General features: G+C 35.1%; 4 protein-coding genes across 4 annotated transcripts; 3 read left to right on the top strand and 1 right to left on the bottom strand.

The window, feature by feature from the left end:
* The first annotated feature begins 699 nt into the window (after positions 1 to 699).
* LOC140988455 (calcium-binding protein KIC-like) lies at positions 700 to 1,167 on the top strand. Its single transcript, XM_073457466.1, has 2 exons — positions 700 to 907; positions 1,010 to 1,167. Exons 1-2 carry the CDS (start codon positions 700 to 702, stop codon positions 1,165 to 1,167), a joined length of 366 nt encoding a protein of 121 aa, XP_073313567.1.
* Positions 1,168 to 6,561: 5,394 nt separating this feature from the next.
* LOC140988119 (AAA-ATPase At2g46620-like) lies at positions 6,562 to 8,143 on the bottom strand. Its single transcript, XM_073457064.1, has one exon. It carries the CDS (start codon positions 8,029 to 8,031, stop codon positions 6,601 to 6,603), a length of 1,431 nt encoding a protein of 476 aa, XP_073313165.1. The 5' UTR covers positions 8,032 to 8,143; the 3' UTR covers positions 6,562 to 6,600.
* Positions 8,144 to 17,766: 9,623 nt separating this feature from the next.
* Positions 17,767 to 19,085, top strand: LOC140987542 (uncharacterized). Its single transcript, XM_073456083.1, has 4 exons — positions 17,767 to 18,123; positions 18,213 to 18,458; positions 18,588 to 18,747; positions 18,825 to 19,085. The coding sequence occupies exons 1-4, from the start codon at positions 17,902 to 17,904 to the stop codon at positions 19,001 to 19,003; spliced, it is 807 nt and encodes a 268-aa protein (XP_073312184.1). The 5' UTR covers positions 17,767 to 17,901; the 3' UTR covers positions 19,004 to 19,085.
* Positions 19,086 to 19,423: 338 nt separating this feature from the next.
* Positions 19,424 to 22,811, top strand: LOC140987541 (conserved oligomeric Golgi complex subunit 4-like). The gene is made up of 2 exons (XM_073456082.1): positions 19,424 to 21,131; positions 22,027 to 22,811. Exons 1-2 carry the CDS (start codon positions 19,530 to 19,532, stop codon positions 22,654 to 22,656), a joined length of 2,232 nt encoding a protein of 743 aa, XP_073312183.1. The 5' UTR covers positions 19,424 to 19,529; the 3' UTR covers positions 22,657 to 22,811.
* The last annotated feature ends 1,062 nt before the right edge of the window (positions 22,812 to 23,873 follow it).

The raw sequence follows: 23,873 nt of genomic DNA, 5'->3' as shown, positions 1-23,873 counted from the left end.
GTTATTTGGAGAGGCAAAAGCCTTGCCGTTTCCAAATTAAATTCATTTCAAATCTTGGGAAATATCATTGTGAATTCTGAACTGACAATACGTACAGTACAAGAATAACAAGCAAACGATGAGATATGCACTAAATATGAAACTTCGAGGAAAAAGCTAGCATGTACGTCAAGACAACACCACCAAAGTCCCACTATATATAAACTAGAAACTTCCTGGAAAATCACCATATTGTGGAATCTAATGCCAAAGACCTAAAATAGATATATGAACAAACACTTGTCATGAATCCGTGAGCGATATAAAAAAGAATTTCAAAATGGGGGATCGTCCATTTTTCTTGCAACTATCTTTCTTACAAGGTAAATGAGTAATTCCTAAGCACTCGACAAAGACCACTGGTGGACCCAAAAAAATAGGTGTGGACACGATTTATACACTCAAGATCTGGTTAATGTACCGAGAATATTAAGGTCGAATTGAGTCTTATATGAAAAAATACATGTGACGCTTTTACGATCATGGTATCAAATGTTTACTTACTAAACTAAGATTAGGAAAGAATAAATCATGTCAGTGGAGTAAGCATAATTACTCCATTGTCCTAACCCTGGTACGTATTCATATAAAAGGAGCACGGGGGCTTACAAATTTTTCCATGAGTACTGAGTGTTTCTAGCTAACTAATTAGAAAAGAAAATGGAAAGCAAAGGTGAATTAGGGGCCGAATATGAAGACTTGTTGGATGTGATGGCAGAAAAGTTGGATGTGGATAGGTTTGTAGGAGAGCTTTGCGTGGGTTTCCAACTTCTGGCAGATCCGAAGAAAGGGTTGATCACACCCACGAGTCTGCAAAACAACTGTAAACTTTTGGGATTGGAAGAAGAAGATGTGGAGGCTATGNGACGTGATGAAAAATCTAACTTTTGAGAATTATATCCTTAAATCTCAAGCAACGATTATAAGATCCGACTCACAAATACTATTGAACTGTCCATAAAATCTANAGGTGACTTGGATGGAGATGGCGCGCTTAACCAGATGGAGTTCTGCATTCTTATGGTCAGACTCAGCCCAGGGATCATGCAAAATGCAGATGTATGGCTTGAAAAAGCCATTCAAGCCCACCTCCAACCAACTGCATCTGCATCTGCATCGTCTTCATAATTATTATTTCTGGCTTCTTTTCTTCTGTTTTAAAAATAAGTGCAACTACCGTTATGTTAAATCGATTTCTGTTCCGGTACTATAAGTGTAAATATTCACGAATCTTGCGNTGAGACGGGTCAACCCTACCCATATTCACAACAAAAAGTAATACTCTTAGCATAAAAAGTAATACTTTTTGTGGATGACCCAAATAAAAGATCCGTCTCACAAATACGACCCGTGAGACCGTCTCACACAAGTTTTTGCCTAAAATCTATTCAAGGAAAAAATACATTAGAATGACGCCGGAGTATCCTCATATATATGCTCAATTCATAATTGAGATGAGAAGACGGAGTAGTTCGCGGTAGAAATGACCATCTTCCATAGAAATTGGCTATCGTTTCAAATTTTACTTATCCCCTAGATATTAGTGCAAGACATTCAAATGACATAAAATTATGCTGGTTCGGATTTCTTCAATAAGCCATTGCGGGAACTGCAATTTGAAGAAAACGAAACTCAAAAATAGATTAACAAAATTGAGGTAGAGCCAAGAGAATATCTCTTTGTCTCACAGAATATGACAATCCAAAATATAATGATTTATATTTGTAATAATAGCATTACAAATCACAAGTTTCATGACTACAAAATGTTACAAACTCTCTCAATGAAAATATGAATATGATATACTAGTGTACTTTGATTTTGATTCACTTGATCTATTGTTGTTATATAATGTTAATATGCAGAATAATATGTATATTTCAATTTGTATGGGATGATTATTAAGTAACAATCTGGAGACTGTTGGTGCTGGAGGATGTGTAAATCTGAAACTGTCTGGAAGTTGTTGTGTGAGATGTTGCAACAAAAGTTGAGACAAGGCAAAAACAGAATGTAAGTTGAGGTTAGAGTTGAACCCTATCTCTTTAAGACTAATTTGTGTCACACACGATGCTTATAGAACGCAACATTAATGTCTCCCAGAATACAAACGACTTGTATTAATTTTGTTGTAGGAGAACTCCAAATCACAAAACTTGGCGAACTTCTAAGATGATTTTTGAACTTTTTGTTTGAACGAACGAAAATTGTATGCAGCAATATGCAAATGACGACAATATATGTGTATCTTCGAGATCCTGATAGTATAATATTTTTCATTACGAGGTAGGAGTTTATTTATACTTTTCTAAGGGTTGGAAAGGCCTTTTCACGATTACTTGCATCTCTAGGCTGAGATTCAATCTGATCCGTCAGATTTTGTTCTAATGATATAGATTGCACCCGATTTGGTGAGCCACAAACATGAGATCGCATATCTCAATCAGATTCAATCGGATGTGTCCATTTGAATCGAACGATCTAGATCACACCTCTTCAAAATGATCACAACCTTTGGATATAGCCCTAGATCAAGCATCTCTTTTATTTTACTTTTGTTTAGAACTCAAGCCTCTCTCCATAGCAAAGAGGTTTATTCCAGTTACCTAAAATGTGGTGGCAGAGGTTTCTTGTTTTACAACATACATTAGTAGAATTTCCTTGATTTACTTCGCGTATTCAATGAAGTTATAGGCAGATAATTGCCGAAGTAGACGCACGTGAAGTAATAGGTAACCATTTTACTTCGCATTATCACCGAAGTCGTATCCAAGAAATTAGCGAAGTCTTTGGCCGGAATTAGATCGATGCCGAAGTAAAATAACTTCTTCTACATCGTCGATTTCGTAAAGTACAGAAGTAATAGCTTATATATGACTGCATAATTTATATAAAACGAAGAAGTAAATATGTTGTATAACTTCACAGGTTTTGTATTTTTGTGAAGTAATTGATGCGAAAGACTTCAGTGTTATGGTTTCAAATTAGCGACGGTTTCACATTAGCGACAGTTTAATTAATACCGTCGCTAGTCAGTCCTGACTAGCGACGGTTTCACATTAGCGACAGTTTAATTAATACCGTCGCTAGTCAGTCCTGACTAGCGACGGTTTCACATTAGCGACAGTTTAATTAATACCGTCGCTAATTAGCGACGGTTTTTCGTAGTAAATTCTTTCTTTAATTTCGAAACAATTTTAATATGACGAGTTATTTTGTATTTTATTACTTCATTATTTAAAGAAAATTAATTAAAATTATGGTTCATTTTTTTACTTCACTAAATATAAATTTCAAATATTTTTTAACTTTTCACTTCATCAAAACTACTCTGTCAAAGTAAACTGTTATAAAAAATTAGAAGTGAAGCCCGTGTTTTTTAAATTGTGAAATAAAAAATAATTTTTTATTTCGCTAATATTATTACCGAAGTTGATTGATATACACTACTTCATAATTAATAATCGCCGAAGTAACGAGTGGCGAAGTAAAAGCCAAAAATTCTACTAGTGATAATATATAGATAGATAGCACGGGGATCTTATTGGAGTTGGGATCCAAAAGAAACTTGGGATTTTATTACTTGGATCATATTCGCGATTTCTTTACATACTCGAACAAATATAAAATTGCAGGGTACCAATTCAACAATTGTGGCGTCTATTGGATTTCTTATAATTTGAATATGCTATTTTGGGATAAATCTATTAGGAATTGGACTACATAGTTATGGTTTATTTACATTAACATATAATTGAATTAAATACAATTTTTTTTAAAGGGTTATGATGAATAGGAATAGAAAAGTAGACAACACATATCAGATGAAAAAATACTTTGTGTGAACAGGTGAGAACCCTATGAATTTAATAGTGTAGTGATTCAAAAGGTTCTCACATGTTCCAATTGATTTTTTTTTTCCGTCAAAACTATCCATAAAAAATTAGATAGAATAACTTCAACATTTTCAACCGATAGTGAAAGAAAAAGGTATGTATGTATGCCTCTATGACTAAATTTATTTACCAAAGAAAATGGACTCGGGTCGATAAAACCTGGGGCTGAGGAGTGGGCGACCCATTTAACTCAGAAAAACCGATTTCAAGTGGAATGCGATTAATAATTAAGCATCGATCCACTTGATTTCAGCATTTACTCGAGTATTTTAAGCGACTTGTGAAAACGAAGTAGATCGAAAATGAATCCCACCAGTTTCAACATCCTATAATACATTATTATAAATTTGTCGGACTGCAAAAATAACAGTTTGGTGGCTCGAGAAATCAAATCTTTTATCGAAATCAAAGAATGCTACTCAAACAAATAATAATAATATAATTTTGCATGTGGCTATTATTTTACTAGTCCTCCATATCCAAGATAAGAAAGAAAACATGTACATGCAAATTCAAGATTTCCATCCAGGTGGAAAACTGCGATTTTTTTCTTATGTGTTTGCCTCGTCGCAATTTTGGTATTCTATATTATCAAATTTCAGTTTTAACAAGCTGTCTTATATTTTATTTTAAAATCATTTTTACTTTTTTTTTCCACGTAACGCTGATGTGATGCCAGCATGAACTGATTATATGCAATGCCACAATAGTACAAAGGATGCAAATTGCTAAAATTGGAAGATGCACGACTAAAACTGAGATTTAAAAAGTTAAGAAATAGAGGAAATTATTTTTCTGTATTGGACCAAAATAAAATGTAACACTTTACAGAAATTTTGTATAAAAATTTTAGGCAAAAACTTGTGTGAGATGGTCTCACGGGTCGTATTTTGTGAGACGGCTCTCTTATTTGGATCATGCATGAAAAAGTATTATTTTTTATGCTAATAGTATTACTTTTTATTGTGAATATCGTTAGGGTTGACCCGTCTAAGAGATAAAGATTCGTGAGACGTCTCACAAGAGACCTACTCAAAATTTTATTCGAACGAAAACAGAATCATTATGGTGTTAGCATCGTGACAGCTTATGAACCACCAAAAATGCAAGTGTAGGATCCTTTTTCTTTCTGGCTCCATCCGAGTTCCAGTATATTGCCAACTACCTACTATACACTGGCCACTCAATCTTCTTGTTTTCTTCTTTCTTGTCAAATTAAAGCCCACCGAATAAAGCTCCATACATACATATACATATAATCAAATTTTTTGGGACCCAATAGCCCCGAGTGGATGGTTATTTGCTATTCAATTAATTTAATACTAGTTCAATTGGTTATAAAAAAAAATGGTGGAGTTTTCGATTCAATTGGTCCATGTAGGGGTGCTTTAGTTAAATCGAAAAAAACAACAAATCCAAACCGAAGAAACCAAAAACGGAACCGAATTGAAAATCAGATTTTTTAATTCGGATATAAATTTTAAACTGAAGTTCATATGGTAGTTCGCTAGTCAATTAATTTAATACTAGTTCTTTAAATTGTATTTTTATTTAGGCTATATATATTATGAAATGATATTTAAGGAATTAATAATATTTTTGTTAATTTTTAGTTGATTGATATTTCTTAAATTCATTTAGACTTTCTATTCAAAAGTTTTATTAAAAAAATTGCTAAAAAGATAATTTATCTATTTTAAAATATATTTTACTTACTAATTAAAATAACTGTACCGAATAGAAATAACGAAACTGTTTCGATAGAAAACCAATCTGAAACAAAACTATTTGTATATCAATTTTATATTTTTAAAATCGAAAATCAAAATAAATCGCATAATGTACACCTTAGATGCATGGGCAAGAAAAAAATTATAGAAACTATATATTAAAAAAATGTATGGTGTAATTATGGCCATGTCCAATAATTTCCTCCATTTTATCATTAAATTGATTCTGATTTCTAATTAAGCATATTCCACATTCGAGTTTGGAAAATTGCAATTCTTGTTTTGTAATTTGATATATTTTTATTTGATATTCATTGACTTGATTTTTTTGGGTTTTGATCATTTTTCATGCAAAATCACAAAATCTATAAAATATTAATAATTTGGATCAAATACTCTCCTACATAACTCATATAGCAAGAATAAAACATATATTATACACATTAAAATCTATTTAAACCAAAATAAAGAGAAACAACAAACTTTTTTCTCTTGAAACATTGGATGTAGTTTTGCCGTATTTTTCTCTTCTTTTTTGTTCTTTTTTTGTTGTTCAGATTGGTTTTAATGTATGTAATATGAGTTTTTTGTCATATTAGTTAGGTAGAAGAACATCATTGTCAGATAAATAATATTCGAAAATTTTAGCAGCTTCTAACCAAAAAATAACAAAAAACAAAAAAATCCAAATTAATAAATAAAATCCAAAATATACCAAATTACAATATTAAAATCTAAAATATATCAAATTATGTGACTAAAATGGCAATTTTTAAGTTTATTCATTTATTGCTGAAAACCGTAGATCCAACAATATTTTTTTAACCTGACAAAAATTATTTATATGTATATAATTATTAAATAAATGCATCATGATGCTTATAAATATAAAAATAAAAAAAAATTAGTTACTCATTTTTTAACAATACAATTGGTCACCGTTCGATGATATCGGTATCATGATCAAACGATCCAGAATTCTTGCAGCTTTTCATCCTTAGCAAACCGTACAACTTCCGAAACTCTTTGGGCACAGTCTCCTTCCAGTGGGCGGCGCCACTGCCTTTTTCCGACGCGTAAGTTAGCTCAGCCGGTGATGACGCAGATTTCAAGGCTGTGATAACCGACTTCAACGCGCGGCTCGGGGAGTTCCGGTTCGCCAGCATCAACTCGCCGATCTCCGCGGGGCTCATGGTGGCGCCGCTCTGAAAAATCTCCTCTAGTTGTGGAAACAGTTTGTGTTCTTTGACTCCTAAGTAGTTACACGCTAAATCTCTTAAAGAATTGAAATCGCACATGGTGAAATGGATACAGACATCGATTCTTCCAGGCCTCAACAAGTTCGAGTCAATCCCCTCTTTGCTATTCATGGTGAAAATCATGATCCTTTCATCTTTGAAATTCGATATTCCATCCATAAAATTAAGGAAACCGGACGACGAAACCTTTGAATTCGCCGACTTCTCCAAAATGTAACGATCCAAATGTTCGATCACGATCAGAGATTTACACGTAGTCTGCAACAGAAGCATATTCAGATCAGCATCATCCCGCACCTGTGACAAATTGACGTTAAACACGTCATAACTCAGCAAATTCGCCACTGCGGCTATGAAACTGGATTTCCCGGTGCCGGAAGGGCCGTAAATGAGGTAGCTGCGCCTCCAAACACGGCCTATCTTATGGTAATACTGCTTGGACTTGAGAAACGTTTCCAAATCATACCGTATCTTGCTTTTCAAATCCGATTCCATAACCATCGAATCAAAACTAGCGGGATGATTGAACGGAACAGATTTCCACCTACCTCCACAGTTACTATGGATATTCAGTTCCTTCCTCCGCTGCTCGATATCATCAGAAACCGCATGAATCTGTTGTAGATAAGGTTTCAGAACTCTGCGCTTATCCTTTCTCCTGATTTTCAGCACAAAACTCCTTGTAACCAGCTGGTTGGCAGAATCCCTCTGGACTGTGTTGAACCAAGAAACTCTGGCTCCGAGAAAAACGTCGTGGATCACCTGATCATCGTCGAGCGACAAAACGATTTCGTTGGGCTTCTTCCCGGAGAAGAGATTGGTGAAATCGGAATCCTCCAAAGAAGCCAAAGAACTGACGTAGAGCGAAACCCGGCGGTAAAATTGGTTCTCCTGGTGCGTGGAATCGTTGAACTCGGGAACTTTCAAGTGCTGATGGACATGGAATCGATCGTCGAACCAGTCCGCAAATTTTCTGACCACATATATCAGACCACTCCGATGTAGGAACAATCGAAGAAGAAAGATGGAGCATAGAATCGAGAAAAATATGAACAACAATTGTACTGGAAACATGAATGAATATTGATGATAATCACGTATGCTCATGAATAAAGGAGTCTCTTTACTCGTTTAAAGAAGAAAAGAAACAAGTGCCGTTATTATTGCTCAAAATGTTAATTATATCGAATGGTGGTTGGTGTTGATGATATATAAGGAAGAGCATGTATTTTGCGATGGTCTTACGTATCTATTTTCGTCAGAAATATCAATTGATTCATAATTAAAAAAAATAATATTTTTTCGCTCGAAATCGATGAGTATAGATTTGAGAGATGAGGTATGTTTGGGTTCTTTTGGAAATCATTTAAAAGACATAAATAAATAACCCCTTGGTGGAGTTTGGTAACCAATCACCTACCCTATGTCTGCCCTGGTCCCCGGCACACTTTCCAGCCTTTAAATTTAACAAATCATCCTCATATCGCTTTTGTAAAGAAACCGATTTCATTTGGCAATTCCCTACAACAGCAAAATATATTACTTGCTTGATAAAAGTACTCAATAAAATTTGGTTCTTTTTTTCCAAAAAAAAAAAAATGAATGCAACCTGTATATATATAGAAATAAACAAAAATCTATCTTGCATTAATTATTGTTTCGATATCATGATCAAAAAAATTTTTATGGTTTCGATATCAATTTTTCTTAAATGGTTAATCACATTCACATTCATTTTTTACTTTTTTTGTTAAAGGATATTGTTTTCATAAGATAGTAAGAGTCTCCACCTAAAGTGTCAATTTAGAAGAGATGATGTTGTGTTGCTAGTGATTTTCGGTCGAGTTCAACCTACATTTATGTTGTTGTTCTAATGTTTGATCCTATTATCTACGTTTATTTTTACATGTAGGATTCGTTATTTTTTCTGTAAACCTCACACATAAGAATAAATAAAGACCGTTAGATACAACCGTATCGAAGATATATATATGGTAAAAATTTGTATGAGACGGTCTCACGGCTCGTATTTTGTGAAACGGATCTTTTATTTGGGTCATCCATGAAAATTTATTACTTTTTATGTTAAGAGTATTATTTTTTATTGTGAATATCGATAGAATTGATCGGTGTCACAGATAAAAATTAGTGAGATCGTCTCAAAATAGACATGCTCTAAAAGTTTTTGAAAAGAAAGAGAAATCAACATAACCGTATACTCTCATCTTCACGTCATTTTTATTCGGGTTTCTTCTTACTCACTCTAAAAGTTCAATTTTTATTTGGATTTTTGTGTTTCTTTAAACTAAATTTTGTTGTCTTTGAACTGTTTGATTTAATTGATGTATGCAATTATGGGTTCCTTGAAAATAATTGTGAAATGGACTTTTTGAAATGACTTCATTTCGTATCTATGATTTTCTATGCTGTTTTTGCATTTTCTTAGTTGGAAAATGGAAATATATATTTTAATATATTGTGGTCCAAATGAATCTCGCATCGAATCGAGTGGGCCATCCCGAAATCAGCGTGTGCAGACCGCGTCGCCAAAATTCATCTCATTTCGTTGTTTTGGCTTTTACGTCAGTTTCCAGGGGATGATGAGAAGAAAATGGGATGAACCACACGCAGAGTTGCAAGTTGAATTTTTCCAGTTCTTGAAATCAATATCGAAAGATATGAGAAATTAACATTTTAAAATGGTATTAAAAATTTTTTTTATTGATTTTGATACCATGCGAGTGGGTCCATCACTTGCTCAATCCCAATATGAGTCCATACCCAAAAAACAATAGTGTCAGGGTCCATTTTTAAGTTTCGACCCACGAGAATGAGCCGTTGAGGCATTCATGACAAGTGTGGAGATGAGCTGTGAGGTGTAACATGTATGGAAGTGAGCTATGAGATGTGGCTGGTGAGGAAAGAATTACGAGGTGTTGCCAAAGAGTATCTTATCGGTATATATTGACTTCTCCCTCGTCTCAAAAAATCAGCCAATGCTTCTTGCCGACGAAACGCTGCCCTCCACCGGTGGAACCTCACAATTGATTGAAGGTTTTTGTTCTCACGTAATAAATAAGCTTCATTTTGATACTAATTTTGGGGTGTAAATTGCGAACCAAGCTGAAACTCGAATCCCTTACTCGCAGCTCCATTTCTACTCTAGTTGTTATTCGATTTTTCCGACGATTTTCGGTTGTGTTTTGGGTCGTGTAGCTATGATTCTAACAATGATAAATTTTATTGTTTGAATTAATAGGTTGTCGGATGAGGAGAAATTATTCGCTTCGATTTAATTTGATTACATTTCAATTATCGCACCAGTATATACCAGAGTTTATTGAGTTGGAGGTATATTTCGGCAAGCCGTATAAATTTGGGTTGAATTAGTATTGCAATTATTTTATGATTTTAAATTTGTTGATGCCAAAATTTATTGTTGAAAATTCGTTAATGCCTTAGTTTATTTGTTGTCAAAAACTTGTATGAGATGATCTCACGGGTCGTATTTTGTGAGACATATCTCTTATTTGGGTCATCCATGAAAAATTATTACTTTTTATGTTAAGAGTATTACTTTTTATTATGAATATCGGTAGGGTTGACCCGTCTCACAGATAAAGATTCGTGAGACCGTCTCACAAGAGACCGACTCTTGTTTGTTTGGGCAAATTGATTTTATACGTGTGGTGATTTTTTTGCTGAATTATAGGATTATTATTGGGATAATGTTTGCGCTTTTTGTATTTCTTTGGGTTTTGTAACTTGTATATAACGTGTTTGAGAAAATGATTGTGAGGATTTTTCTTTTATTCTTGCATTTTTTTAATTTTGTTGTGTTTTTTTGGCGATTTTGACACTTCATTGTTACGGGTTGGGTTAGATGCATATATTTAATTAATTTTCTGAAAAGTGAATTATATATTCATTAATAAGTTGGTTTTTATAACGGAAGCTCGAAGAAACAAAAAGAAAATTATGCTTTTATTTTTCAAACCAAAAGCTAGTACATTAATTAGCAAGGAGCATTCTCTAACCAATACTGACGTCGCAAATCGTGATGACCAACATCTTCACAATTATCAAATAGTGGATAGTTATGTTAGTGATTATGTTCAACTAGATCCAACTATGTGTACTCTAATATGATAATGTCATGTCAATGAAATAGATGCAATTAGACGAGTTCATATTTTAAGAGGATCATATCAACTTATTATGAAGTATCAGTGAACCAAATTATAAAACAATATCGAATATTTAAAAAATGTTGGTTTGAGAAATTTTCTTGGTTGGAATAATCTCCTAATATAATTAAGGCCCATTATCTTGTTTATTATCCATTTAATAATTGTACTATTTGATACCGTACATCTAATTATTTGTACCAGCCGACACTTTTCCACTTCCCCGATCAAATCCTTCGGTTTTCAGCTCCTTCTTCAGACAAGCTTCGGTGATCACTTTTGCAAAGAAGAAAATTTATCCGGCGCTTCCCCGTTGCTCATTTCTTCGACGTTCTTGCGTAGGAAACATCAAGGAACGCTTGTATTCTCATTTTCTCATCACCCACGCCCTAAGTATGCTGTAATATATGTATATGTACAGTTGTTCATCGATCTCTTATGTGGCTGCGTTTTTGTGATGTTTTTGACATGAAACTTGCATCATGTGTTTTGTTACTCACATTTATGGTGTTTCGTGTGCAAGGTGTCTGCCGAGGGGTTGTTGAGTGCTGTTAAGATCGAGGTTATGAAGTCTAAGGGCTGAGGTTGAGGTGTGATCTAGTTTGGTTGGAGAACGATCGAGCCTAGGCGTGATGTGATGTTTGAGGTTTAGATCGGCTGTTGGGGGAAACTTCGGCTGTGCAAGGGTATCCCGAGACCTAGAACAGATCATAAGGCTGGGCCAACGCTGGGAGGCGCTTGAGCTTTGGGCGTGGAGTGAAGTTCGGGTGCTCAACGTGAGGGGCTAGGGGCTGTGTGAGTTGTGGGGGCTGCATGGAGCTAGGGTCGTGACTTCATTGGGTTCAAGGGGATCCTAGGGTGGTCTATGTGTGATTGGGTAGGGACTGATCCCGTTGGACAAAGGCTAGGAGAGAAACCAAGTGGGGAAGTTCATGGAACTAGGATCGAGTGGTGCAAGTGCTGAATTCCAGCAGCTTGTAGGGTATGTCCGGAAGGTTTAAGGGACGAGTTTAGGTGGTTTAAGGGCTGTAAAGGAGTGTATAAGGTGTGGCAAAATGTTTAGAAAAATTTGGTTGAGTTTCGGTTTGATTTGGGTTAAAACGGGGACCCCGGTCCAAGTTTAAAAAGAATTGGTTAAGTTTTGAATTTGGCTCGAGTTTATGTCTAGGGATGCTTTTAAAAATGTTTTGGGACATTTTAGGGAGTTTGGTAAGCTTCGGGTCAATTTTAGAGGTCTGAGATTGAAACGATAATTTTTGGGTTTCCAAGTGAGATTTTTGTTTTGACAACGCTCCGAGCACAAATATACTATATTTTAAAAGTTTATGCATCATGGTAACGATTTTTAAGATTTTATGAAAATATACGTTGCCTGCATGAATTTAAAGAAAAATGCATTTTATGCATGATTTTTATAAGTTATGTAAATGATGATGTTTTGAATTATGGGAATTAGTTGTGGCTATCGAAGTATATGTAAATATTTAAGACGTATATGTAAATGCTGATGATGAGGCCTAGGCACAGTGGATGGGTGATCCTGTCACTGATGTCCGACAGCCGCCGGGTACCGCGGTTCTATGTATGATGGATCCATCGTAAATGATGATGTACGATAGTCACTGCTAATGAACTGAATTCACCAATGATAAAAGATGAATGATGAACGATAAATGATAAATGATAAATGATGAATTATGAATGATGATTAACGATGAGCTGTTTTGACACGTCATGATTTTACACGACACGTTTATGTTACGTTTTTAAAGTTCATGAAATGTATGTTGAGTATGGTATTTTTCACTGCTGTGTGTTACGTATATGTATTTGCTATTAACGGTGCAGGTGTGTTGAGTCTTTAGACTCACTAGGAGTGTGTGATGCAGGTGAGCTTGACGTTGAGGAGACTGGAGGTGCTGAACTCTGAGTAGGCAGATCTGGTGCGGTGACATGACCCGATGACCGCATGTTTTCCGCATAATGTTTTTATGAGATTTGAGAGGAATATTTTAATACGTGAAGATTTTAAGATTTTTATACATTTATGTTTATGTATGCGTTTGGTTAGTTTAAACTGCACTAATTTTACTGTCGGATATTTACGATTATTTTAAATGTTATTTCGAAAATGTGTGTTTTTATAAAAATAATAATAATAATATTTACGCACTTTTAAAATGAGTAGAAGTTTCAAAATTAGTATCAAATATATTTGAGGTCAAGCATATGATGGAGCTAGAAATATGTGTGGCTCATTGAACAAACTCCTGGCTCTTTATCTGATGGAGTCTCCACAAAAATATTATGTACAATTTTTTCACAGACTTCAATTGACGCTGTTAGAAACTACTGAAAAGGAGATTTATATTTGATTTTTTTTTCAAAATTGTCCGCTCTTGGTAATTTTATCAAGTCATCTCCAAAACATAACACTGAATTGCAATCTTTCCAAGCTAATGAAATTGCAAATATCATAACGACATGTATTCGCGAGAAATGTACTCGCCTTAATCAGATTGGTACTTTGCAACGAGCTGACAAGATGCGATAGAGTTCTCCTTGTGAGTCGATTCGCATTATGATAGATGTGTACAACTGTGTGATTATCGTGCTTGAGCACGTGGTGAAGGAAAAAATCTTAGAATTATATATGGGGGAAGCTATAGGTTCTTTGTCTGATCTAAGATAATTTTATTATGTATTTATCGTATATTTGATGCATAAGATTATGGAGATAACATATTTGTTTTTTCAAACTTTGCAAGAGAAATTTTTAGACATTTTAAATGCAATTGATTTTATCTCAATAACAAAAGCTTTACTTCATACTTTTAGAAATAAAGTTATTATCTTCTTCTAATGATTGTGCAACTTGTTTGTGATAATATAGTATTGAGATACAAAATATAAATGTTTGTCATAGATCTCCTACAAGATGTTCGTGATAGCAAAGAGATTCTATTACATTTGAGCACCATTACCGTTTTGATGTATTTTATGTTGTAATAGATTTTCAAGTGGAAGATCTCAATAACAGATTTGATGATGGGGTTATGGAACTTCTTAAACTTAGAATTGCTTTGTAACATCGAGAAAATTTTAAATAATTTAATTCTGCTTATATTTACAATCTTGTAGAGAAATTCTATCTTGCTGATTTCAATGGACAAAAACTACATTATTTGAATAATCAGATGGAAAATTATAAGTATGATATAATTAATAATGAAATGTTTCACAATATCTTTAGATTCTCAACCATTACTGAATTATGTTGACGATTAGTAGAGATTGAAAAATGCACAATATTATCACTTATTTGATATATTGATTCGTCTCGTTTTAACACTTCATGTTTCTACTGCAACGGAACGAACATTCTCAGCTATGAAAATTCTTAAAACTTCTCTTTGGAATAAAATATAAGAAGAGTTCTTGACAGATTCTATGATTGTCTGCATTGAAAGCGAGTTTTCTGCAAAAATCAACATTGATTTAATAATTGATGAGTTCTGTTATATGAAAAACTGCTTGACACATCTTCAATATTTTTATATGTTGTTTGTGCCACTATATAATGTTTGTAGTAAACATCAAACATTTTTTAAGTGTTCTTTGATTATAATTTAGTCTTTTATTATATTTTAATTTTCAAATATTTATTTTATTTTATTTTATCGTTCTCATGAGTTCTATTCTATGAGAAATGATGTTTAGGTTCGATTTTAAAATATAAAATCTTGAACTTTCATTTTAAGAATGTGCACTCTTAAATTCGATTATAAAATAAATCAAAAGTGTCTGAGTATGAAAAACGCCAAGAGTGTGTTAGTGCTGATGTTGGAAATTTGAATCAAATTTAGAGTTTGAATAAAAATTATGTCTCATGAATGTGGGAGTGTCTTTTGGCTCTCTACATTCTTGAGTTAATTGTGGCTCTTAATTGTAAAAATGTCTTTTGACTTTCCACATTCTTGAGTTAATTAAAGACTTTTGGTTCTTCATATTCTTGAGTTAATGGGAAGATTAATTTTGTTAATTAATTTTGCATGACTTTTGGTGTCTATTTTGGGACTTATAAATATTGTGTTTGTCACGCCCCAGGGACGGGGTTAGTCGACACCGGCGTTGCTCTCAAATTTACATTCGAAAACAACAAGCCTCAAAAGTACAAAATTCAGAAACCAGTCTTTTATTCATAATACTGAATATTCATTGTCTGATACAAAGTCAAATAATATTGTTTTACAGCGACAATATAAAACCAAACATAATAACGTCTTAACAGATGCAGCGAAAAACATAAACTAGAACTGAGAATTTACATTCTTCTTCACCAGCCCCAGAACTGGTTATGCTCTTCTTCTTCTAACATCTTTTCCTCGTTCTTATCTGAGATGAGTTTGGTGGGTGAGTGATATGGTTGTCACTCAATAAGCGGGGGCGGGAACAACTCTCATTTTTCAAAACCATTTTCAACAGAAACAGTAATACAAATAATATACATAAACTATTATTTTCAGAACATGAATCAGTATTCAGAAATCGGTATTGAAAACAGAAATCAGAAGTTTAGCAAGTAAGCATTGAGCACGTTTGTGAATTTCATGGCTAAACTGATATCAATCCCCTATATGTTCTCTCCTCTAAGGGGTGAGACCAGTAATCAGTAACCAGAATTCAGTATGTTCAAAATATATATTCCTACCATTAGTTCACTAGGTTTCAATGCTTCAAAATCAAATATCATGAATCAGAAATACATAAACTTTGCTTCAAAACGGGATTTATCAAACCGATTTCAAGATATTTATACATAAGCCCACTTACAGTAATTTGCTAGAAGTTTCGGTTGTTGAAGTCTGAAATCTGCTTGTTCTCGCTACTGGATTTTACAGCTCAAAAATAGGTACTCTCTTAGCTTGAATTTCAAGTGATAACTCAGGATTTGTGTAACACAAATTCAGAGATTGAATAGTGTTATTTATAGGCAAAATTCTGACTGTTAGCCTCCCAATTAATGGCCATAATATGGCATTATGTGCCATTACAGCCTTTATTCCATGATAAATGCTTCAGTTACAAGTCATAAGCAGAATCAGTAGTCGTCTGCTGGAATCTCGCGCTACTGAACTCTTCTGCTGCTGGATTCTATCTGCTGGAAAATATCAGCTTCTGAAATATCAGTTGATGCTGGAATTGTTAGCTTCTGCTAGCTTCTGCTAAATACTATCTGCTAGCTACTGCTGGAAATCCGGTTCTCACAGTGTTCATTTCCTCATTTCATATACATGAAAATCATATCTCTTTCAAGCATTCTCTTGCATTTCATATTGTTAGCTTTCTATTTGGCCTCTGTTAAATTTCGGTGCTAAAGTAAGGGTATGTTTTCAGTTCGCCGTAGTAGTGCCTTGTGCTAAGTCACAGCTGGTTGTTTCGTTGTATCCTGGAAAACAGACGTCCAAGACGATCATCGAAGCACATATAGAAGGGGACGAATCTGTTTTAAGGATACTGTATTTCGTACAGACATCGGTTTGGTTTACTTTAAACGTTGCTCTACTATGTTTTTTTTCACCATTTAGTTCACTTGTTTTTACGAAAGTTTACTGTAATTTATCGTTCAATATATTGTGCAACAGCTACATTAAACAATTTATTCGGCGTCGAGCCACATGAATTTTCACATGCAAGGCCCGTAGTTCATTGTTTTCATGTGGATGGAAAAAGAATAGAGTGCAGCTCTCAATCTGGACAAGCTTTAATGTCGGACTTTTGGAGCTCAAGCTTTATTCTTTCTATTCATCTTTTTCTATTTCTTAAAGATGAGATACTCGTAATAATTTTTTGTAATTACGATCTTCAAAGTACCATCGGTGAAAAAGAGGATATGTTTTAAGGAAATTATGTTCTTCACAGGTTTCCTTATTTACTTGTTGATTTTGTCCTTTTTACAACAAATTTGTTTCAACCGATAAGAGTTCAACAACCTGCAGGCTACCACATTTTTAGCTCTCTTGATTTATATATATATAAAACACAAAATGAAAAATAAATAATATAATATTATTACATTAAAAAAATTAAAAAAAAAACACGAAAAAAACTGTAATCAAATAGAAGCCTTATCATACTTCAAAAATAAAATATTGAGATAAATAAAAATATATATTATTTAGATATATATTTACTTTACATGAATATTATTTGTACACAAAAAAAAAATTGTAATTGCATGAACACAAATATATTTACTACTTTTACTATTATAAAATATTAGAGCACTTCATAATAATCATTTTGACATATCAATGTGATATTAGAGCATTTCATATTAATCCAAATACTATTTATGCTATAAAAAGATTTAGATTTGGAATTTTCAAAATGGTTACAATACTATTAATGATATAATAAAAATTAAATAATATATACACTTAAAAATTTATATTTTTATATTACATAATTGATTTGGTTTGGATTCTTTAATCTGAAAATTAAAATAAACTATTTTTTTTTCAATTAGATTATTTTTAAAACCAATCCAAACATCAATCCAAAATAATGATTTGATTTTGGTTCGGTTTGATTTGATTTACACAAAATATTTTAATAGCTAATTTTGTGTAACTTCAAGGAGTAGCCGAGAAAATAACACGATCCCCAGCAATCTACGACAGGCAAACTTGTCCTCATCTTCCTTATCCTTGTCTACCCCATTCCACCACTGCGTCTGGCACACACACGACCCACTCTCACTGTGTGTTATAATCATCAGCAACGAACAATGGCGGCAGCTACCCTCAGCCTTCCAAAACTAATCCCCATTCACCGGATAACAAGAAGGCTACCACAAATCCATCAGAAGTTACTTTCATCTCTACCCCTCGACACCAATCTTGAAGCACAAAACCAACCTCAGCCTAAAGATCAGTCATTATTATTCAAACTCAAAGCAGCTTCTCTCCCCATCACAGCACTCGCATTGCCTTTCCTTTTAGAACCCCAGGCACGTCATATTCTTTTGTGTAGATTTATATTTTCTTTTCTTTGTAATTAACGCATATAATGTACATATACATTACAACAAATAAATAGGATGCGTCTGCTGTTGGAGGGGAGTTTGGAATACTTGAAGGGAGATCGTTTGCTCTTATTCATCCGATTGTGATGGGTGGGCTGTTTCTGTACACACTATATGCTGGATATCTTGGATGGCAATGGAGGAGGGTGCGCACCATTCAAGATGAGATCAATGAGCTCAAGAAGCAAGTCAAACCTGCTGATGGAGACCAGCCACGTGAGCCATCGCCTCTTGAGCCCAAGATCCAGCAACTCACCGAGGTAAATCGATCGATCACCAATTCCTTACTCGTGTATTCTAGCTGTAGGGAAACTTGGACTAGTCGTTGATCATAATGTTGTCATGAATTTGAAAGTGAAATCAGAACTAGTTGTATACCAATAATCCAGGAAAGGAAGGAGCTGATTAAAGGGTCATACAGAGATAAACACTTCAATGCTGGTTCCATATTGCTGGGATTCGGAGTGTTTGAATCAATCTATGGAGGGGTCAACACCTGGTTCAGGACTGGAAAGCTATTCCCCGGACCTCATTTATTCACTGGCGCAGGTGCATTATTTGTTTGAACAAATATAGTATAATATAAGAGAATTGGGTTCATTAATTTCCTTGTTTATGAGTATCAGCAATAACTGTTCTATGGGCGGCGGCGGCTTCGTTGGTGGCTCCGATGCAGAAAGGGAATGAAACAGCCAGAAGTCTTCACATTGCTTTGAATTCTTTGAATGTGCTCCTCTTCGTCTCGCAGATTCCCACAGGAATTGACATCATCTTCAAAGTTTTAGAATTCACCACCTGGCCATGAATATTTGTTGCTTGTTTAATGTTCAATAACGGAGTAAAATTATTATATACTAGCTGTTTGTTTTTGACACACTTAACTTGAAGTTGATATATATAATAAGTGTGACATAATCGAAATTTTTTTTTTTTTTGTGGAATGAAACCTAGATGCAAAATTGATGACAACATATATGCAAAAACTTGTGTGAGACGGTCTCACGGAGCGTATCTTGTGAGACAGATTTTTTATTTAGGTCATCTATGAAAAAATATTATTTTTTATGTTAAAGTATTACTTTTTATTGTGAATATCGATAAGATTGATTCGTCTCACAGATAAAGATTCGTGAGATACGTGAGATGGAATAAGAAGTGGTCGATATAGTTGCAATACGGCCGATACGATTCATGGCGAAAAGATCGAAATAGTTTTTTCATTTAAAAGATATTTTTAAATATACTGAATTAAAAATATATATTAATATATTCAGCAGATATCTATTTATGTGATTTAGCTTTCAGAACTTGTTGCGAAGAGTATACTACTCATGGCATCTACACCGATGAGCGATGCTGACGCCGACGGCGGCGTCGCCGCCATTAATTCATTGTCAGTAGAATTCGGCACGGCGGAAGCGCTTGAACACGTGCGGAAACTGACGGACGTGGGAGCCATGACGCGTCTTCTTCACCAATGCATTGCCTATCAGCGAGCCCTAGATCTGGAACTTGAATCTCTACTGTCTCAGCGCTCCGATTTAGATCTCCAGCTCTCCAATCTCCACAAATCGACCGACGTTTTGGAGATAGTGAAGGCTGACTCTGAATACATGCTCTCCAACGTCTCCTTCACCTCCGCGCTCGCCGATCAGGTATCCGCCAAAGTCCGTCAACTAGACCTCGCTCAATCGCGAGTTCAAGACACGCTTTTCAGAATCGATGCCATCGTCGACCGATCCAACTGCCTGGACGGCGTTCACAAATCTCTTCTCGCCGAGGATTTCGAGTCCGCGGCATCATTCATCCAGACATTCCTCCAAATTGATGCCAAATTCAAAGACTCCTCAACATCGGATCAGCGCGAGCAGCTACTTTCCTACAAGAAGCAATTGGAAGGCATCGCCAAGAAGAAGCTTTCCTATGCAGTAGATCAACGGGATCATCCCACTATTCTCCGCTTCATCAAGCTCTACAGGCCTCTCGGTCTCGAAGAGGAAGGGTTACAGATTTATGTTCAATACTTAAAAAAGGTCATTTCCGTGAGATCAAGAATGGAATTTGAGCAATTGCTGGAACTTATGGAGCAATCTAATAATAATAGTAACGTGAATTTCGTTGCTTGTTTGACTAATTTTTTTAAAGACATTGTCTTGGCTATTGAGGAAAATAATGCAATTTTGAGTGATTTGTGTGGTGAGGATGGTATTGTTTATGCCATTTGCGAGCTCCAGGAGGAATGTGATTCGAGAGGTTCTATCATTCTGAAGAAGTATATGGAGTATAGGAAATTGGCGAAATTGACATCAGAGATTAATTCATATAAGAACAATTTGCTCTCTGTTGGGGTGGAAGGGCCCGAACCTAGAGAGGTTGAGCTGTACCTGGAAGAGATACTGACATTGACCCAATTGGGTGAAGATTATACGGATTACATGGTTTCAAAAATAAGGAGCTTGAGCTCTGTGGATCCAGAGTTAGGACCGCGAGCTACGAAAGCTTTTAGGAGTGGGAATTTCAGTAAAGTTACCCAGGACCTAACTGGTTATTATGTGATCCTGGAAGGGTTCTTTATGGTGGAGAATGTGAGGAAAGCAATTCAAATCAATGAGCACGTGCTCGATGGTCTTACCACATCTATGGTCGATGATGTGTTTTATGTGCTCCAGAGTTGCTGCCGGAGGGCTATTTCTACCTCCAATATTAACTCAGTGATTGCCATGCTGAGCAGTGCTGTGAGTTTACTAGGGGGGGAATATTGTGAAGCGCTGCAACAAAAGATGAAGGAGCCTAATCTTGGAGCAAAGCTTTTTTTGGGTGGTGTTGGAGTGCAGAAGACTGGAACAGAGATTGCCACTGCCTTGAACAACATGGATGTCAGTAGTGAGTATGCCTCGAAACTTCGCCATGAGATCGAAGAGCAATGCGCAGAGGTACATATAGACTTTGTTTCCCTTGATGCTAATGTTTTTTTATATCTAAATGCGCTTCTGGAGTTATCAAGAAGTTTAGATTTGATATGCCATATGTTCCGTGTTCTCTAAGTTCTTTGGGAGACTATTACAGTAAACTAGAGTCATTGATTAATGTTGATTGGTATACTCGGTTTGACTGTACTCTGTAGATACCATCACTTGCATTTGGCCTACGTATTTCTACTCCTAACAAAACCTTCCAGTACATAGTTTGCAGTAGCGAACTTGATGGCCCTAGCAAGAACAGCACTGTATATGAGTTCTTTAAGTTTGTTTGTGGTAGGATCTTTGTCTGTAATGCTGCTCTATAGCCGATGCTGTTGTATTTCAATTAAAGGAATTTACTGTGTTTGTTAAATAATTTGTTTTGAATCCATGCTTTTGGACATGGAGAAGTGGTTCAAACGTAGAGATGAGGAATAGTTTGTGATAAGAGACTTCATAGTAATTTTCATACTATGTTGTTTTTTTAGGTTGTGTTCAAATTCAAATGCATGGTCAAGATTGTTGCCCCAGACTCCGCAGGAATTCTCATGTAGTGATTTGTGGCAGGGTAGCATCAGTATGGCCATATCCACTTATTTTGAGTGTCTATATTCATGATTTTTGTTGTAGATGAGTTAATTTTTGTTGTTTATGCTTAATGTATGCTTGTGGACCCTGGTTAACTGTTCAAATATACCTTCCTAATCTTAAATGATTAACATCTTCTCATCGAGCATGCGTGAATGCTTTTTTAGCCAAATGTATGCCTTAAGAATCTTAGGATTCTTGATCTGTGTTTTCTCCACTATCATACTCCTTTATTCTTGGAAATATGTCAAAAGGACTAACTTCAGTTCCCTTGCATCAGGCATTCTCTGCACCTGCAGATAGAGAGAGAGTTAAATCTTGCTTATCTGAATTAAATGAAATGAGCAACAATTTCAAGCAGACGCTAACGTTTGGAATGGAGCAACTTGTGTCATCCGTGACACCCCGAATCAGGCCAGTATTAGACAATGTGGCAACTACTAGCTATGAGCTTTCCGAAGCAGAATATGCTGACAACGAGGTGAATGATCCCTGGGTGCAAAGGCTTCTACATGCTGTTGAAACCAATGTGGCATGGCTTCAGCAATTGATGACTGCCAACAATTATGACTCGTTTGTACATCTTGTCATCGACTTCATTGTGAAAAGGCTTGAAGTCATCATGATGCAAAAACGATTCAGTCAATTAGGTGGCCTTCAGCTTGATAGAGATACTCGGACCCTGGTTAGTCATTTCTCGAGTATGACCCAGAGGACTGTTCGAGACAAATTTTCTCGTCTCACCCAGATGGCTACTATCCTAAACTTGGAAAAGGTCTCTGAGATTCTGGATTTCTGGGGAGAGAACTCAGGTCCCATGACTTGGAGACTAACTCCTGCTGAGGTTAGACGAGTATTGAGTCTAAGAGTGGATTTCAAACCTGAAGCCATTGCAGCTCTCAAATTGTAGCCCAGCTCATGGTTTTCTTTCATGTTTTTTTTTACCTTGTGAAGTTAAAGTTTTAAATTTTTACCGGTGTAGCGATTAAGTTTTCGATCAATGTATTAGTCACGAGCTTGTTTAATTTTATTTTTTGGAGATATATAAAGGAATACATTACGTGATACAGGTTATCGAATTTGAATGAAGGAGTAGGTTCTCGACTGAAGGCCTTATTTTGCAAATTGCGTCTGCAATGTGTTTTTATTTATGTATTTTTTCAATGTCGTGGTAGCACCTCCCGTGGCATTGTGTATTTTGTATGGTCTGCATTGATGGTATGATTATGGTGGTGGAATCTCATGGTTCTTGCGATTATGGTTTGCGGTGTCTTTTTGTCTCGTGTTTGCTCATTCTCTCCTTGGTTCTCCTCTCTTTCTTTATTTTATTTTTATCCAGCACCTCTTTCTTTTAGTTTGGTTGTCAATTGTCATAAAAAAATGAGTCACCGTGTGTGACATTACATTGTGTCCCGTGTCAAAGACCATTTGATTTGCTTACTTCGTACTTCCTCTTGTTTTGAATTAAATTATATTATATTACAGTTTTCAATTAGAATAATCTTGTGGATTCCTTCGTTCACTTACAATATAATATTCATTTATTGTTTTTGCATGTAGATTTGATCGATTCTTGAGTTTTTATTTGAAGCTTCGTTGGTTTGCTTGTACTTAACATTGTCATAATTATTTGTTTTTCATCCATTTGAGTTAGTTCTTGGTCTCCACACAGTCCCATCATCTAACGTTTCGTTCTCTTTGTATTAGGCAGTTTGGGTTTTCTCGAGTCTGTTCCATTCATTTTGTGATTGTTGGCTATCCCGTAACATTCGCAAGTTCTATATTTTTTTCGGTTGCATCTAAATGTTTGTTATGTAACTACGAGGCATTGTGCAGATTGATCGTGCATCGTTGTCTTCGGTGTCAATTCTTGAAGGTACTTTGTTTCAATTGTTGTAATGTAATATATATTTGGATCGGGGTGTGTTATTTTATATTTTTATGTAGGTGCTATTTGGGCAATACAGAACTTGAAACTTTCAGTTTATTTTCAATAAAACAACTATTCTTAGGGAAAATATATATTAGTTGAATCATGAGAAAAATGGCTTCTAGAGTGTGTGATTTTGATCTTCCAATGACCATCAGGGTAACTTCCATTCCTAGCCATTTCTCTGTACATTCTCA

The sequence above is a fragment of the Primulina huaijiensis genome, chromosome 11 (genome assembly GCF_012295235.1).
Source record: "Primulina huaijiensis isolate GDHJ02 chromosome 11, ASM1229523v2, whole genome shotgun sequence".
Taxonomy (NCBI): domain Eukaryota; kingdom Viridiplantae; phylum Streptophyta; class Magnoliopsida; order Lamiales; family Gesneriaceae; genus Primulina; species Primulina huaijiensis.
The sequence above is the reverse complement of the archived record's forward strand: the minus strand, read 5'-3'. Positions and strand labels throughout refer to the sequence as shown.

Coding starts and splice junctions, on each gene's coding strand:
- LOC140988119 (XM_073457064.1), bottom strand. CDS start 8,031: ATGAGCATACGTGATTATCATCAATATTCATTCATGTTTCCAGTACAA.
- LOC140987542 (XM_073456083.1), top strand. CDS start 17,902: ATGGCGGCAGCTACCCTCAGCCTTCCAAAACTAATCCCCATTCACCGG. Junction 18,124..18,212: donor CTTTCCTTTTAGAACCCCAG/GCACGTCATATT, acceptor ACAAATAAATAG/GATGCGTCTGCTGTTGGAGG. Junction 18,748..18,824: donor TCATTTATTCACTGGCGCAG/GTGCATTATTTG, acceptor TATGAGTATCAG/CAATAACTGTTCTATGGGCG.
- LOC140987541 (XM_073456082.1), top strand. CDS start 19,530: ATGGCATCTACACCGATGAGCGATGCTGACGCCGACGGCGGCGTCGCC. Junction 21,132..22,026: donor TCGAAGAGCAATGCGCAGAG/GTACATATAGAC, acceptor CCCTTGCATCAG/GCATTCTCTGCACCTGCAGA.